The sequence below is a fragment of the Eschrichtius robustus genome, chromosome 8 (assembly GCF_028021215.1).
Source record: "Eschrichtius robustus isolate mEscRob2 chromosome 8, mEscRob2.pri, whole genome shotgun sequence".
Classification (NCBI taxonomy): domain Eukaryota; kingdom Metazoa; phylum Chordata; class Mammalia; order Artiodactyla; family Eschrichtiidae; genus Eschrichtius; species Eschrichtius robustus.
The window spans coordinates 21,175,172-21,193,540 of NC_090831.1; the positions used below are offsets into that span (position 1 = coordinate 21,175,172).

Consider the following 18,369-nt stretch of genomic DNA (forward strand, 5'->3'; position numbering starts at 1 on the left):
CAGTGTTTTCTCTGTGGAATAGACCCATTATATTCCTTCATTTATTTAGATCTTCTTTAATTTCTCTTAATAATGTTTTATATTTTCTATGTAGAGTTCTTCATCTTTTGTTAAATTTATTCCTATTTGATGTTTTCTAAATGTCATTATAAAAGATAGCTTTTTAAACTTCATTTTATCTTAACTGGCTTTTGTATTTGACCTTAAATCCAAAACCTCACTAAACTCACTTAACTGATTCTTAACAATCTACCTGAATTAAAACAATTTTTCTACATGCATAATTATATTCTTTACAAGTGATCGTTTCATTTCTTCCCTTCTAATCCTCATATTAACACTGTTTTTCCTGTTCTTTCCCGCCTTACAATCTGGCTCAGGCCTCCAATTTAACAGTGAATAGAAGTGATGAGATAACAAGTAAGCATCCTTATCTTATTCCTATTCTCAGAGGGAAAGCTTACAACATTGCATCATTAAGTATGGTGTTTGCTATAGATATCTTCTAGATCTCTTTTTTTTAGATTAAAGAAGTTCCCTTCTATCGCAAATCTGTTTTGTTGTTGTTGCTGTTTAACTCATGAATGGGTTTTAAATTTTAGCATATACTTTATCTGACTTTATTGGACTCTCGTATGATTTTTCGCATTTCATCTGTTAACGTAGTGAATACACTATTATTTCTAGAATTTTTCCACTTTACATCTAATTAGTCAGTGGCTTTCCACTGAACAAAATGGAAGGATTTTTGTATTTATCCCTAAACTTCTCTAACAAAATTCAGTATTCATTTATGTCTCAAATATTGAGCCCAATGTAAAATGAAGGTATCTAATTAAGGATTCCAAATTATCTTTATAGTATTTTAAACAAATGTTTTATAAGCATAAAGTGAGCGTTAATATAAAATTGTTGACATAAAAACTGAATCACTAGGAAGGCTTGCCACAGTTTTGCCCAGGGTCAAATTCAAGCATTACACTGAGGTATTTAAAGAAAGAACATCACTGTTTTTCAACACACTGGCATCAGTATTATTCAATCGTTATACTTCCTTCAAAAATTGTTGAGTTCAAAATATTATTTAATAAGAATTGAGTTTCAAAAATACTAAAATATTAGAAGACAGATAAACTATGAAGAGAGAAATTAAGGTACCCAGAGGTTGTTATGGGAAGCAAACTAGAATTACTTTGTCGTCCAGATTTGAAGTATATAATTTTGTTTTTTAATGAACTTTTATTAGGTATATAAAATACACCCAATTGCTTATCTGCTACAGCTAATTATGGATTCATAGGAATATTTTAAAATCTAGTTTCAATAAGTCTGTCAAAGAAAGATAGATATTTTATATACATTCAAATTTGTGAGAATACACATTTTGCATTCCTCAGTGTAATAGTAAGGTTTAAAATTTCTGAAAAAATTTATCCTTTACCTACAAAATTTCTTCATGAAAAGTTGCTTTATGCATAGCTTAAAATTCTCCAAGTATTTCCATAAAGCAGACAACAAGTATGAATACTCTAGCTTTTTATAAATAGTGAGGCTATTTTAGGGAATATCAAAAGATAAATGCTGAAAGAATATTTGAAACTTAATTGAACTGGCAAGGGGGAACTTTTTTTTTTTTAACATCTTTATTGGAGTATAATTGCTTTACAATGGTGTGTTAGTTTCTGCTTTATAACAAAGTGAATCAGTTATACACATACATATGTTCCCATATCTCTTCCCTCTTGCGTCTCCCTCCCTCCCACCCTCCCTATCCCACCCCTCTAGGTGGTCACAAAGCACCGAGCTGATCTCCCTGTGCTATGCGGCTGCTTCCCACTAGCTATCTATTTTACGTTTGGTAGTGTATATATGTCCATGCCACTCTCTCACTTTGTCACAGCTTACCCTTCCCCCTCCCCATATCCTCAAGTCCATTCTCTAGTAGGTCTGTGTCTTTATTGGCAAGGGGGAACTTTTGATTAGACTCTCCCCACAACCAAATAAAGCTTTTAAGACACTCCTTATGAGTATCAGGAAATTGCCAAGGATTTACTTTGTTCATTAAACACTAAATATCTTACCCTGTAGGAAGCTAAAAAATATCCTCCCCTACCCCACCAAACTAAATGAAAGCAAGCAAAAGTACAACACTCCTCATCACAATAATATAGCTATTTTAACCAATCAATCTGTAAAATTAATTTCAAAGAAATAGAAAATTCACTAAGGGCCATATATAATGCACTATATCAGATACTAACTAGAACAATTAAACTTAGGACACCATAGTTTACAGCAAAATATTGAGGATCTTATTTACAGTTACTAATGCTAATGGAACAAACACTCAAAAAAATAGATTAAACCGTACAGCTTGCTTATTAAGTAGATATTTAAAGAAAGAACAAAAAGTGATCCAAAAATACCTTTCTTAGAGAGATAGTGCTATAAATTAATTTGCTTTTCTATACAAGAGGAAATTTTTTTCATAAAGTTTAGTTATTATAAATCAACATTATAAAATGAAAATGAAGTTTTAAGGAAAAACTGTGGCCTTGTAACCCAAACTAAGAAAGAAAGGTCAACTGATAACTATATTATCAATTCATTCAACAATCAGATACAATGGATTTCTATCTTGTCTGTATCAAACTTAGGATACTGAAATTAATGATACAATTTAAAAACAGCCATTCCATATAAAATGATACATAAAGAATATACTGTTAAGTGTTTATAATGCTCACTTGACTCTCACAATCTTGCTGAGCAGAAAAAAACAAACAATACCATCCTTATTTTATGAATAATGAAACAGAGTCTCAGTAAAGTTAACTGGTAGGTCTAGGACTGGCCAAATTACCTTTCCTGTGTTTTATTTACCTTTATCATCATCATTATAGTCACTATAGACACTATAATGGAGTTAGCTATGCAAGACATTATTTTAAGTACCTTATCTGTATTATGTATTAACTCATTTAATCCTCATAACAACTGTGTGAGTTAATGTCATTACTATTATTCTATTTTCCAGAAAACCAAGACACATAGAGGTTAAATAACTCATCTGAAGTTAAAGAGCTTAGTAAGTGGCTGAGCCAGAACCCAGGTACTCTGGTTCTCAATTACGTGTTCTAAACCAATACACTATGCTGCCTCTCAAATATCCAAAACACATTTCTATGGAAGTTGTATATTAAAAGTTAACATATTTCATAAGAATTTATTTTATATAAAACCCCACAAACTTAGAAATATGCCTTAAAAATTAACACTATGCATAATATAAATAGAAAGAAATACAAAAAACTGATTCTTTAGTACAACACAAAACTCCATCAGGTAGGAAACAAAATAGTATAACAGAAAGTAGGAATAAATGAATATTCAATAAACCATGAAAGTTGAGAGGATAAATAATGAGTGGAAACAGTGGTCAAAATATTAAAAATAGAAAATAATTAAGGTGATTTAAATTCTTCTTTGATAGTTATATTTGAACATCAATATGCAATATTCTGCAACTACAGTTGTCCAATTTCCCTTTTGCACCTCCAAGACCACAACAATCAGAGAGGTGAAACTAAATGCTGTCTCAAAACAGCTGCCACATAAAGCCAGGCAGTGTCTTTCAACACTTTTTAAAAAGATAAATTTGAATATTTGGGTTTAAACAGTCTCCCACAGGTTCTAAGAGAAAGGTGATGGAAAATAAAAGTGACAACAGTAGAACAATTAGTGTTATAACCTACCTTGTTTAATTATGCCAACAATAATCTACAATTCCTCCCCACCAATTATCTGAGAATACAGCTGAGTACGGAATTGAACAAATTTATGACAAAAGAATCCTTGCAAATTGTCTAACTGTAAAATAACAGGTGGCTTAGACCTTTCTAAAAGATTTAAAACGTTACTGATCATGCTAAAAAACTGACAATTTATACTTCAAAATTATATCTTTATTCTTAATACTATGCTAAATCACAGAAAGCAACAAAAGTTGACTGAAAAAATGCAAACTGTCTTATAACAATCAAAGTTCCTATGGCTAATAAAAGCTTTTGGAGAACAGTAATGCTGTCTAATGGTGCCATCTTGTGGAAAACACTGAAGAAAGTTGAGATTTGAAACTCCTCCTAAAATTGCCTAAAGGCAAAATAAACAGGTCTTGGAAAAAATACTCAACTAAACCTAACAATAAGAAAAATTTAATCCCAGTTATTTTGGTATTACGTAATGACTGATTTTAACCCATGATCATTAAGATTAAAATCTCTTCAGAATTAGAATTCAATATTAAGTATTTGCAAGGGATGAACTGGGAGTTTGGGGTTAGTAGACACAAACTATTACATACAGAATGGATAAACAACAAGGTCCTACTGTAAAGCACAGGTAACTATATTCAATATCCTGGGATAAACCATAATGGAAAAGAGTATAAAAAAGAATGTATATGTGTGTATAACTGAGTCGCTTGGCTGTACAGCAGAAATTAACACAACACTGTAAATCAACTACACTTCAATACAAAAAATTTTTTTAAAGAAATATTAAGAATTTAAAGATGTTATTGAGGGAGTTCCCTGGTGGTCCAGTGGTTAAGACTTCGCCTTCCAGTGCAGGGGGTGTGGGTTCAATCCCTGGTCGGGAAGCTAAGATTCCACATGCCTCTCGGCCAAAAAAACAAATCATAAAACAGGAGCAATATTGTAACAAATTCAATAAAGACTTTAAAAATGGTTCACATCAAAAAAAAAAAAAAAACTTTAAAAAAAGTAAAATAAAACTTAAAAGTTAAAAAAAGATGTTATTGATTCCAAATAAGTAACTAAATATCTATCAAAAGTATTAAATCACAAATTTAAAATTAAATTATATAATATTTAATCATCTCAGTTCAAATTTGAATTTACTAATGAACTCAAATGCATTAAAAAGGGAATGTTTTGCCACAAATTTTGTAGAATCTACCCACTGTGTGAGACAACCAGATGCAAAATTGCAAGTACTAAAAAAGAAAATTACAATCTTACACTTTTATCTGATGCATGAATATCTGTATTTCCATAAACTGTTCCCAGGCAGATCACTTTACCTCCTTTTGTTTGAATATGTAATTTTTGACTCTGAAAGACAAATACAAAAATACACACATAGAAAAAGAGACAATAAATTTGACTTATACTAATAAAAAATGTTCCAACATTTTATACATTTCTTTTAAAATAATAATAAAGCAGTAAAAGAGGAAATAGAAATGAATAGAAATGCACTGTTTGGAATAATAACATCTGTGAGAAAAGAATGTCAACTGCTGTTAAAGGGATTAAATAAAGCTCCTTGGACTCAAAGGAAAAAAAAAAGATACTTGGGTGTTCTGGTAGCTTCACTGAAGAAAGGGTTGGGAATCAAAGATCACAATGGCTAACTAAACATAAATCATGATGAGGATGACAACAATAATCACTGTTCATCATTATTAATATTCATCATTATTAATAACAGTAATATTTATTACTTACTTGGCATTTCCTTTGCACCAAATAACAACGTTCACTACTTTACATGAACTAACATTTAATTCTCACAATTCAGAGAGATGGGCATTATATTTTTCCCATTTTACAGAGGAAGGAATCCAAGAATCAGAAAGGTTAAACAACCTTATCAGGTGACACATTAGAAAACAACAAAATCTAAACTAACAGAATCAAGCTCTGTATGATTTCAAATCCTACACTCTTATTGCTGGAGTCACCTGAAGAAGTATATATTCACACTTAGGATAACAACCCACTGACTGTTAAACTTTCTAGTACAACACAGCCCAGAAACTGGAACTAAATGAAAATGTCTCTAAGAAAAGAGCAGTTATAGTTAGCCTCCTCTGCTAGATAAAAAAAATGTGTGTGTGTGTATGTAACACTTGATTTCACACTTGGCAACTGTGGCAGAAACTATGATAGGTCCACAAAAATCCAATTTTCCCAAAGTACAAAGAGTATAGCTGGGCCCATGAAGAGACAATGTTTTCCAGCTTCCCTTACCTCTTAGGTGCTGCTCAGTTCTTGCCAACAGAACATAAATAGAAATGTTATGTGCAATTTCCAGGCTGGTGCTTTTAGAAGAATTAATGTGCCTTCTCTGTGCTCTGCCCCTTCCACCAGGTGAATGTATATTACAATAAGGCTCTAACAGATAGCAGAGCCAGTAGATGAAGGGAACCTACAATACCTGAATAGAAACAAGTCACCCACACTCTTGGACACAAATGAGAAATAAACTATAGCTGTGTGTGAGCCATTAGATGTTTGGTCTATTTTTTAGGGTAGCTTACTTCACCTTAATATTTGCATAAGTCTTCAGTTCTACCACATCTATAAAGAGAAAAAGAATAGGTAAATACCAGAAGAAGAAAAATAGCAAAAGCAAACCTACCAATATCATAACCAGCAACAGTAGAGACGTATCTAAAAAGTGGGAAAAAAAATTCAAAACAACCATATACCTTCTGGTTGTTTTACTCAGGGGGAAAAACAGTAAAACCTTGGGTAAAATGGCCCAGGAATGAAGTTCAAAAAATTCAGTGAGGGCTTCCCTGGTGGCGCAGTGGTTGAGAATCTGCCTGCCAATGCAGGGGACACGGGTTCGAGCCCTGGTCTGGGAAGATCCCACATGCCACGGAGCAACTGGGCCCGTGAGCCACAACTACTGAGCCTGCGCGTCTGGAGCCCGTGCTCCGCAACGAGAGGCCGCGATGGTGAGAGGCCTGCGCACCGCGATGAAGAGTGGCCCCCGCTTGCCGCAACTAGAGAAAGCCCTCGCACAGAAACGAAGACTCAACACAGTCATAAATAAATAAATAAATAAATAAATAAATAAATAAATAAATAAATAAATAAAAGAACGTGAATTTCTAAAAAAAAAAAATTTCAGTGAAAAGGGCAAAATGAATCATTCTTAAAAAGTTTATCTATATTACAGCATTGTAGACTTCATGCCCATAGAAACATGAGTCAGAAGTCAAACTGTATTTAATACAGTCTTTATCAAGCAGACAAGTAACTGATGAACTTTAGAAAAAAGTATCTCCAAAACAACTGTTATTTTATTTAAATCAGGAGTTCTTAACCAAGTTTACACGACATTCTAGAGAGTCTGTGAAACTTATGAAATTGTAATCAAAATTTCATATGTGTGCATTTTTTCTAAGGAAATAATCATCATATTTTCAAAGAGGTCTACAGCACAAAAATGTTAATAGCTATCATTAAGTTCAAAGCTCATCTAATTTCAAAAAATGTAAAGTAGATTATAAAATTTAAAAACATATTGATCTTGGGTGGCCTCGGCCTGCAGCGGCTTGAAGCAAGATTTCGGTTCCCTGCCAGAGATTGAAGTCAGGCAGCAGCAGTGAGAGCTCTGAATCCTAGCCACTATTCCACAGGGGACCAGTGGCCAGGGACAAGGCCCTAGACCGTCAGCTGTGTAGAAATGAATTTCCACATAGAGACAGAAAGTAGTGAAGCAAGTAAAGTGTTTATTAGGAGGAAAAAGTACAGTTCTTGTGAATAGACACATGGTTGGATTCAGAAGGAGAGTCGCCCCCTTGTGGTAGTTTGAATCACTTTTATGGGGCATTTCTTCCAGGTTTCCTTTGGCCAATCATCTTGCTTTGCCTGGTTCTGAGTCCGTATTTGGTATATCTCAGGATCCTCCCGTGTGCGCGCGCATCTCTCAGCCAAGATGGATTCTAGCAAAGAGGCCTATGCGTAGTTGACGTCATTTACTCTGGGGTGGCGCCCCCTCCCTTTTGGACCTCCAAGAAGCCTTTCTGGGCATGTGTAGTCGGGGAAAGTCTCCTTGACTTTGAGAATAAGGAATATGTGGTCTTTTATCTCTTATCTGGGCAGGGCCCAGCCTCCTCTCTCGATTGTCCTGTTATTGATATTCTGAAGTTTCTGTCCACAGGGAATGAACTCCAGCTGCTTACCCTGGGGCCCATCTATCTCCTGCCTCAATATGCAAAACAAAGTAGTTAAAATGTTTAAATAAATCAGAAGCTATTTAGTATAATATAAACTATTACTATTGCATTTTTTAAAAATGTAAATATGTGGCATTCAGTGAGTCTGTACTGTCAGCATTTTGCTTGGACAATAAGGAAAGGTGGAAAGAGCATGAGCTTGGAATGCAGAAAGACCCAAGTTCAAATCTTAGCTCAATTTATTAGCTGTGGGAACCTAAATGAGTTCCTTAATCTCTTGGTAGATCACAGTTTCTTCCCTGATAAAAAGGAGATAATTCAAGGATTAAATGAAGCCTTAGCTACATTTCTGGGTACATAATAAGGACTCAGTAAACAGTAGCTGTTATTATTGCTATAAACATCTTATAACATAGATCAAATATATTTCACATCCTGAAAATGAGTGGAAGAGAAACTTACATTAATAGGTGATCACTAATTAGAGAAAATGATATTGTACCATATTTAAAACTTAAACCAGATATTTCATGAAGCGTTCCCATTCTGAATTTAAGTCAGTTAAATCCTAAGATCTCAAGAATAATTCTCTTACCTCTTAATTCTCCTAACTACCATTAAGATTCAGTGGGCCCAATTCTAATCCTTGAATTTCTTTTTTGAGCTATTCTATTTGTAGGACTGATATTTCATGACTTTTATTCTTTCTTAGAGGTCTCCCAAAGAATAAATAGAAATTTTACTCATTTTTTAAATAGAATAAAACTCATTCTATCTTAAAATTACCATAATGGTTCACTGGACTCCTTTGTAAATCTAAAATACATTATGGGATCTTAGTATTCTTATTTTTCATATGTCTCATAACATTTTGCTATTTCATTATCCTAGTAGTTATTTCATTATTATTTGTCAATTATTCCTAACTATGCTAGAAAATGTCTAAAAGAATAAGACAACAGAAGAATGATGAACTTGCTTCAAATGGTGGTTCTCAACTAAAGGAATTTTGTCCCCCAGAGGACATCTGGCAATGTGTGGAGATATTTTTCACGGTCCTAAGTGAGCAGTGTGTTTCTTGGCACTTAGTTGGTAGAAGCCAGGAACACTGCTAAACATCCCACAGTGCATAGGTCAGCCCCTGACAACAAAGAATTATCCAGCCCAAAATGTCAACAGTGCCAAAGTTGAGAAGTCATTTTTCATTTTATGCACATAATGGCAGAAAAAAGAAAACTGAAAAAATAGATCTTTCAGAATTATCAGATGGATCAAAAGACGATTGCAAAGAGACAGACAGCAGTACAGTAGCTTCTAATTTTGGCTGTGAAATTGAAAATCTAAGACTCTGAGTCTCCAGAGAACAGTATTCTAGATGAATTTCTGAAATTCAAGCATTGATGAGTGACCAATATATTTATAAGGACAAAAAGGAACCATGGTATTCTCATCCATTTAGTCATTCAACATGAAAACTTCACTGTGCAATCTTTTACAAGAACCGGAACCATCTCATTTTTCCAAAAGGATATGCAATAGTATTCTTTAATCTTTTTTGATATTTGTGCAACTAAATTTTTCTTATTTTTTTGGTTGCGCCAGGTCTTAGTTGTGGCACGTGGGATCTTTGTTGCGGCATGTGGGCTCTTTCAGTTGCGGCATGCAGGATCTAGTTCCCTGACCAGGGATCAAACCTGGGCCCCCTGCACTGGGAGCATGGAGTCTTAACCACTGGACCACCAGGTAAGTCCCTGTGCAACTAAATTTACTGAAATGGTTCACGTGTGAAGACATGCCAAAGGTAGGTGTGCAAATAAAGGTGGCTGGGACAAAACAAATAATGTAAAAATTTTTAAATGTATCCAATTAATCATACTAATTACTGTTTATGCATCTAAAAATGAAAATGTTTTGCAATTATGAAGCAAAGATGACCGACTTCAACAAAGTTACATACCACCAAAGTTCACAGAAGTACTGAGTTTTGAATATGCAAGTGTAAGTAGTACCAGTAGTAACAGTAAGCTAGAACTTATCAGAGATGTATTTGAAATCATTTAGAGCTGAGACCAATCTAATTTTAAGAAAATTAAATATAAAAGCGTTGTTACAAAGTGAGATGAATCATTTGCTGTTTAGCACAAATACCTACTTAATCCTTAAGTAATGAACTACCTGGTACATTAAAACTGTGATTAATTTAATATTTTAAGCAAATTTATAATGCTTAATGACTTTTCCTTACTCCTTAATAAATGGAAGAAAATCATTCGTTAAAACTAAAATTTCTTAAACTTAGTAAGATCTGAGAATACTAAGAATGTATTATTAGTATCGCTGTACACTTTGAAATGAAATCTAAAAGGAACATGACGAAAACCTTCAAAGTTGCTACAACCTCTATACTTTCATAACAGAACTGACAAACTTTTTGCAAGGAATTTCTGAGTGATGAATAAATGATACTCAATATTTCCAATAAATGATGCTTAAATAATAACCTTAATTTGATACCGTAGTTCATAGTTTAAGGTGTTTTAAAAAATAACGTTGAAACAAAATTAGAAAAATATTTATACCTTAACTGACTGTAAGATGCTGGTCCCCTGTTCAGTTTCAATTCTGCAATTATCACACTCAATATTTTGGACTTTTACACAGCCAGACCCTGACGACTTGATATTCAAATCTAGAAATGAAAAAAAGAAAAACCAAGTTAGTACTATGGTTAATGAGCTCCAAAGCATTTCAGTGTCCCGCAGAAATCCAGCTCCTCAGTTTACTGAATCCTGGAAAGAACACAGCTGTCAGCAGCCTCTCTCTAAAGGTAAGGGATCTCCACCACAGCAACAGGAACAAATGTAAAGCCCTTTTCTACCAGTTTTTAAAAAGCAGTTATTTCTGTTGGCGGATATCATCTAAAGAGAGAAAGTAACAGGAGATAAGTAAAGCAGGTCAAAGATTCCAGTTCTTATAGAAGATCATAGAAGCCTCTTCACCACCGAGAAAATACACAAACACAGATTTGAGTAAGAGTACAGCAAGTTAACAAGTCATTATGGTGAACTGGGTAAGTCAGTTAGCTTATTCTCTTTTATATTCATGAAAGTTTAAAGATTTGTTCCCAAACTTCCCCCAAGTTAAAAGCCTACTGAGTTCGGTTTTCAAATCCTACCTCTAACCTTTCATATGTAAAAAATGAAGATATTATCATGCAGCTATATCACAAGGTATTTGAAGTAATAAAAAGTAGGAACAACTTTGAAAAATCTAGTACTGAATAATATTAAAACCTCAAAATTGTGGATAAATAACAGTGATATATATGAAGAAAGTCTGGCAAATAAGCCATACTTAGCTTTAAAGTTTAACTTTAAATTCAATTTAAGGTGTAACCTTAGGTGTCTCTGTATAAAAATTAAAAATCTTTAAAACACTGATATTTAATACCTAGTTGAAATAAATATTGATGATTTCCCTTAAACCAGACCAGAGAAGTAATGCTGCCCCAAACACAAACTACTGGGGTCTTAGCACTACAATTCCAATAGTTATGGCATAAAAATCAATTTCTACAGTTGAGTATATGGCAGTCTCTATAAAGGCAAAATTTTGGTTGGGATTAATATAAAATACATAAAAAGACAATTTTACCCCATACTTACATGGATGCAAATGTAACTGCAAAACTTTCAGCCCGTTAAGTAGTGTTACAACTTAAGGTTTGATCTCAAGCAGTAATGATAGGCATGGGGAGAAGAAAACAAATTCTAAATATACTCTACCCTCAGTAGGTGGGTAGAGAAGTTAAGGCTAGATACTGAGTGGTAGTAATGCTACGCTCACTCATTCACTGAAACGGTTATAGACAAACTGGAGGAACATGAGTAAGTATGAGGAAAATTGAATTATGTTGATTTGAGGGGCCTGTGGAATATCCACATGTTAACAGTAAATTGGAAATGAGATTCTGGCTCTAAAAAGAGGAATCAGCAAATAATAAGGTTTGGGTAGTTCCATTTTTATCTGTGCTGCCATAAAATTTTGCTTATCTCTATTTCAACACTCAGTCTATTTTGTACTACATAATACATTGGCAAATCTTCCTCCCCACCCCAGACTGTTAACATTTTGAGATCAGGGTCTCTTATTCACCTAGGCTAGTTAAAAGTTGAGAAGCAATTAAGGCATAGTGGTTCAGCAGACTCCAGTCAGTTCAAATCTCAGCTCCACCACTTTATATCTGAGAGAAAATAGGCATATTTCTTGATCTAAGCCCACTACAAATTAAATTTCATGAAGGCATGGATTTCTTCTACTTGTTCACCCACAATAAATACTTAGTATATGAAACTTGCTGTATCTCGATTCCCTCATCTTAAATGGTGACAATAACAGTGTCTTTAATACAGTGCAACTGTAAGGATTGGAAAAGATTATCTTAGAAGTGTTAGTTGCTATTACGATCTTCATTAGTATCTTCCTTCAGTCCCGGGAAGGCGGAGAGCCAGGGAAGACTTTCCTAGAAAAGTGCTGCGTACACAGTCGTTTCCATGTGAGAAATAACATGGAACCCAAACACCTAGGAAACATATCTGGCAGCCATTATCAGTTGAAGTTTCCCAGGTAATCTTACTATGTGTTTTTCTTCATGGCCTGCTACTCAGAGAAAATTTACTTAGGCCAAAATGAGTGGGGACGTTTTCAGTAAGAAGCCGGGTGCCTATTAGAAACCAAACACCTGGTCCAAGTTCGATGGAACATGCTATAGACAAGGCTGTTTGGGGACAGACGCCAGGCGGTGAGCAAGGGGAAACGCGGACCGTCTGCCATGCCACTGGGTGGATTATCAAGATGCTTTAACCCTGAAAAATACACCACATTGTTACCGACAAAGTGCAGTGCACAAATAGGAACAAAGTGCCAAAGGAGAACAGAAGGGGCTCCACAAATGTTATTCGGCTTAGATTATTCCAAATCATGTTTCCATTCAATTTAAAAAATTGCTGTAACTGAGAACCTAATTCCTAACTACTGCCCAGAAACCCAAAGCATAACTGAAAAAAAGAGGCAACCTCCGAAGGCGTAAATTGTAAATTAGGTTGGAAAGCCAGATCCAAAAGGACCAATTAAAAACGCACGTCGGCCTAATTCTATAAATCCACTGGATGTGCCCTGGGACCCAAGCCCGTTTAAACTTCACTTGCCAAACTTCAGGGGCGCGTTCACTTCCACGGACGCCTGGGGGTCGATGACGTCAGACACGATGGCCACCTCCTTCTGCGCCTCGTCGTACCTCACCTGCAGGCTGGCCACGGCCCCACCCTCCACTCCGCTCACCGCCACCAGCACGCGGTCGCCATCCGGGTAGGTGAGAGGGTCCAGGGGCCTCACGGCTAGGGAGCACGGGAGCCGCGTCCGCAGCCGGCCGAAAGGGCTCACCAGAAGTGCCCACTCCTTCAGAGTCCGGCGCGCGGGACCAGACCGAGAGACATCGGGCTGGGACCCACCTGAGCCGTACAGCCGGGCCTGACAGGCCCCACACGCACAGCGCCCCGCGACCTCGCGGGCCCACACTCGGAGCAGACAGAGCCGGAGGCAGCCCGGCCCCCATCCCGAGCAGGAGACGAACATGGCGTGCTCTCACGCTCCCTCAGATCACCTCAGCCACAGGCTAGTCTTGCCACGGCCAGTCGACTTGGCCGCTGTGCCGGCTCAAGTCAAAAGGGAGACACTTGAGAGGGTGTGCTGAAGCAATAGCAAGACTGCTCACTTAGTTCAGCAATTTAAACCTCAGCTACACACGCCTCGGCGGCAAATTGGAATTTCAAAGCTCTAAGTATCCACCCTGACCCTGACTCCTCGCCTACTCCCGCCCCTTTCGCAAAGGCCGGTGGGATAGGTAGTTCTAATGGAGTCAGACATCGAAGGGCTCTGGCGGCTTAGAAACTACATTTCCCAAGAGGCAATGCGCAAGGTAGTTAAGGCTAGTAAGAGCGGGTGTTAGACGGGACTCGGAGGGCAAGCGCTCCTTCCCTCTAGCCAATTATCCATTGGAGGGACAGGGGGGGGGGAAAAAAAAAAAAAAAAAAACACCAGAATTCAACTGGCCAATGGAAAGCGTGGAAAGCGACAGATGGGCAAGGCTGTGTGGTTTCCTTGGATACCGAGGACGCTACTTCTTTGGCGAGGGTGGAGCTTTGGAGTGAGACGAGGAAGCCAAAACTCACAGAGAAAAACAGGAGCCTAAATAAGGATCAGGACCGAGGGAAGTGGTAAGAAATTGCGCTTTTAAAGGTGAGAACTAGATGCAAAATAGGAGTACCCTCAGTGAGTGGTTAGTTCCAAACTTCATAAACTAGTGCGGGGTACCCTGGGATGGAGAATCCCTAGGCAAGAGGATCACTACCAGTCAGTGTTTTCTGAGGAAACTCCCTCTTTGATATCAAATGTAGGAATAGCGTTAGAATCCTGTCTTCTTCCTGACTCTGAGTGATCTTACGTCAGTTATTGAACGTCTCTGGGTTTTAACCGCTCGCTCTTAAAATGAGGTCAATAATACCTTCCTTGTCTTGCCTCAAAGGGTTTTTGTAGGGATCAAATGAGATAATGGATGTGAACACGCTGCACAGGCTGCCAAGTTGCAACTTAAATTATTGTATTTATATTTTATAGCATAGACTCTAAGTTACCAAGAAAAATCTGAGCGATCACGATTTGTGTTGACAGCAGCATTGTTCTCTTTGACTACAAATGATCCTCGGTTTTAGGACTAAAATAAGATGAGAGAGAGAGAGAGACATAGTGCCATGGGAAGAGTATGGAATTGGTTATTTTCCTGGCTCGGCCATTGGTTTATCTCTGTCACCTACACCTGTTTCTTCCACTTTAAGATGAAGAAGGATTATACTAAATGACTCCGTAAAGTCTGTTTTACCTTTTATTATTTTGTGGGCAATTTAAAAATGAGAAAAGATCTATTTCCTCCTTTCCTGCTATCTCTCCCTCTCTGTGCCAGTTCCTCCTCCTACAAATTATTCCCTAAGTTCTTTAGCAAAGACACACTGCAAACAATGACGTCCAATAAAATGCAAGTGCTGAAACTGAATGCCATAAAAAATTGAAGCCCTTGGCCAAGTGCAATAACCATAATTACTGGGAGTAATAGTGATAGAGGGATGGGCTAAGGTCCTAATGAACTGAGCTAAAGTCCTCAGGGGCCCAAGTCACAGGGTTCTTTGCAAGCCATTACCTTGTTAGAAATTCAGTGTTTTTCTTAAGTTATCCTTTCCTCCTTTCTGTCCCAGTCCTTCCTCCCTCCTTATTCTTCCTCCTTATGAAGGCTCACAATAGGTGCAAGCTTTTAGGTTCACCAAGTTCCCACTGCATACTAGTTCTATCCTTGGCTTTGTGTTTCATTTGGTCACAATTATTCAAACTGATCTTCAAACGGTCTTTTTAATGAAAGTCCACGGGAATAACTGTGAAAAAGGCATTGGTTTAAGCAAGCTGAGAATGCACTTAAATTTGTTGTACCCATGTCAAATATTTTTAGATTAAATAGAAAACCCTAATAGATAATTTTGTTTCTATGGTAATTTTTCCTCTTCTGATGAAAACCTAGTTAGTGGAATTGGCAACTGAACAATAATTGCATATGTGGCAAAATCATTGTTTTACTATTTTCAAATAAACAAAAGAAAATTGACAAAAAATTACTTTTTGGATCATCTGAGTTTTAAAATGGAGAAAATTATGTATATTAAGGTTAACGTAAGATATTAAAAATTTATTGATACTTTTAAAAGTCTAATGACATGTATCAAGTCTGTCCACATATCAATAATGACCAATAAAAGTACTACCTTCCACCTGTATGACACTATATTATTCAAAGCATGTTTACATGTATCATCTCATAGTATCCTCACAAAACACTCTGTGTTTGGCAGGGCAAGTATTATTATGCTCACATTACTGATGAAGAAACAAGTTTTGAAAGATTAAAAAACAGTTAGAAGGGGCTTCCCTGGTGGCGCAGTGGTTGAGAATCTGCCTGCCAATGCAGGGGACACGGGCTCGAGCCCTGGTCTGGGAAGATCCCACATGCCACGGAGCAACTGGGCCCGTGAGCCACAACTACTGAGCCTGCGCGTCTGGAGCCTGTGCTCCGCAACAAGAGAGGCCGCGAAAATGAGAGGCCCGCGCACCGCGATGAAGAGTGACCCCCGCTTGCCGCAACTAGAGAAAGCCCTCGCACAGAAACGAAGACCCAACACAGCCATAAATAAATAAATAAATAAAATTAAAAAAAAAAAAAAAGACTAACGTATAACATGGCTAGAAAAAAAAAAAGGTGGAATTACACTTAAAAAAAAAAAAAAAAAAAAAAACAGAAGGTCTGGCCCTCTTACCACTTTGTCAAAAGGTCCTTCTATCTTCCTGACACCTTTGGAGAAAAGAAAGTTATTTATGAAATGAATAGAGAGTCATATGTAACTCTCCCGCATATTTAGAGTTTACTTGTAGCGTACTTTTACACGTTCAGTTTTTTAAAAGCCATTCCTGTGGTCATGAACATGTCCAGCTGGTAGGAGTGTAAGTTATTAAAACTTTCAGAGTTCAGTTTAGCAATATGCATAAAACACCTTAAAAATATGTGTATCCATGACCTGGAAATTGTACTTTTTGGAATTTAATGTAAACATAAAATTAAGGATGTTCACAAAAACTTACATTTACGGAATTTTTTTTCAGGATTACTTACGATAGTAAAGAATTGAAGCAACTTAAATGTCCAAAAATAGCAGGGTGTTACATAAATTAGTATACATATGGAATATTATGCAACTTAAAATTGTATTTTGAAAATTATTCAATGATATGGGAAATCCTCCATAACATAATTGTAAAGGAAAAACCTACAATTCTCCTTCTGTGTATGTCTCCTTGACTCTCACACAACTACCACACTCACATAGCTTCACTTCTGACACTTCTAGTAATCAAATGTGTGGAGGTTTTCCCCCTGCAACAAGCGACAATTTAACTCACTTCTGACACTAATGTTAGATCCCACACGTTAGGGGCTCATTTCCCCAAAACCACTCCCATCCACTTCAGATGCCAGTCACAAGTAGTAGGTCCTCAGGTTACCCACAACTTCTATCTCCTTTGGCTACAAACTGGAGATTCCCACAACCCCCTCCTCAGGTTCTATTAATTTGCTAGCGTGGCTCACAGAACTCAGGGAAACACTTAAATTTACCACTTTACTAAAGGATTTGATAAAGGATGCAGATGAACAGCCAGGTGAAGAGATGCAGAGGGTGAGGCCTGGGAGGGTCTGGACCGCAAGAGCTTCTGTCCCCGTGGAGCTGGGATGTGTCCCCCCTCCTGGTGTGGGTGTGTTCACCAGTCTGGAAGCTCTCCAAACCCCATACTAGTGGGATTTTTATGGAAGCTTCATCACGTAGGCATGATCGATTATTAACTATATTTTCAGTCCTTCTTCCTTCTCAAGAGACTTGGGGGCAGGGCTGTAGATTCCCAGCTTCTAATCATGTCTTGTTTTTTCTGGTGACCAGCCCTCATCCAGGAGTCTACCCAAAGGTGCTTCATTAGAACAAAAGACACTCCTATCACCCAGGAAATTACAAGGGTTTCAGGAACCCATATTTAGGAGACAAGGGCAGAGACCAATATATATATATACATATTTCTATTATCTCATAGTAATGTTAAGTGACATGAGTAGAATACCAAATTGTATGTAGAGTATGATCTCAATTCTATAATAATAATAATAGGAATGTTAACATATATTCCATAGAAACAATTGCAGAGAGAAACACACAACTTGATAACAATGCTTATCTCCAAGTAGTAAGGTGAATTATTTCTTCATTTTTTTATATGTCTTCAATAATGAACATATATTACATTTATAATTTAAAAAATTTAAATGCATTTCTTAGCATATACTGTTTCCTAAGACTGACTCAAATAGTGAAATAGGTGGAGGCTTTCTTACCATCTAAATGCCATCTAAATATTCTAAATGAATATTTTACTTAATTTAATAATTAATATTCAATAAATATACAATTTAATATACCAAATGAAAATTCCGTATTGAAATTTTGTCTGAGTTATTTTATGATTGACTATTCTGATAGTTAAAGCCACATTTTAAGCAGCTGTTGCCTAAACTAGCCTAGTGATTAAATCTTGACACCTCGCCCTGTGATGAAGACTTAACATACTTCAGACAGCCTAATGGAACAAATTTGTTCAACACTGGATTATACATTCTTTAAAGTGAATTACATTCTCTCATTGAGGGACCGAGTCTTTTCAAGTGTTGGGGTGGG

The 18,369-nt window shown here is 36.5% G+C and overlaps 1 protein-coding gene across 1 annotated transcript in view; it reads right to left on the reverse strand.

The window, feature by feature from the left end:
- The window catches only part of FAM185A (family with sequence similarity 185 member A), a 66,093-nt gene extending 52,246 nt beyond the window's left edge, over positions 1-13,847 (reverse strand). Inside the window, exons 1-3 of the mRNA XM_068549925.1 lie at positions 13,204-13,847; positions 10,576-10,685; positions 5,043-5,135 (exon numbers count right to left, since the gene is read on the reverse strand). Coding sequence (XP_068406026.1) covers positions 5,043-5,135; positions 10,576-10,685; positions 13,204-13,630 — 630 coding nt within the window. The 5' untranslated portion in view covers positions 13,631-13,847. The remainder of the gene's footprint in view (positions 1-5,042; positions 5,136-10,575; positions 10,686-13,203) is intronic.
- Between the last annotated feature and the right edge of the window lie 4,522 nt (positions 13,848-18,369).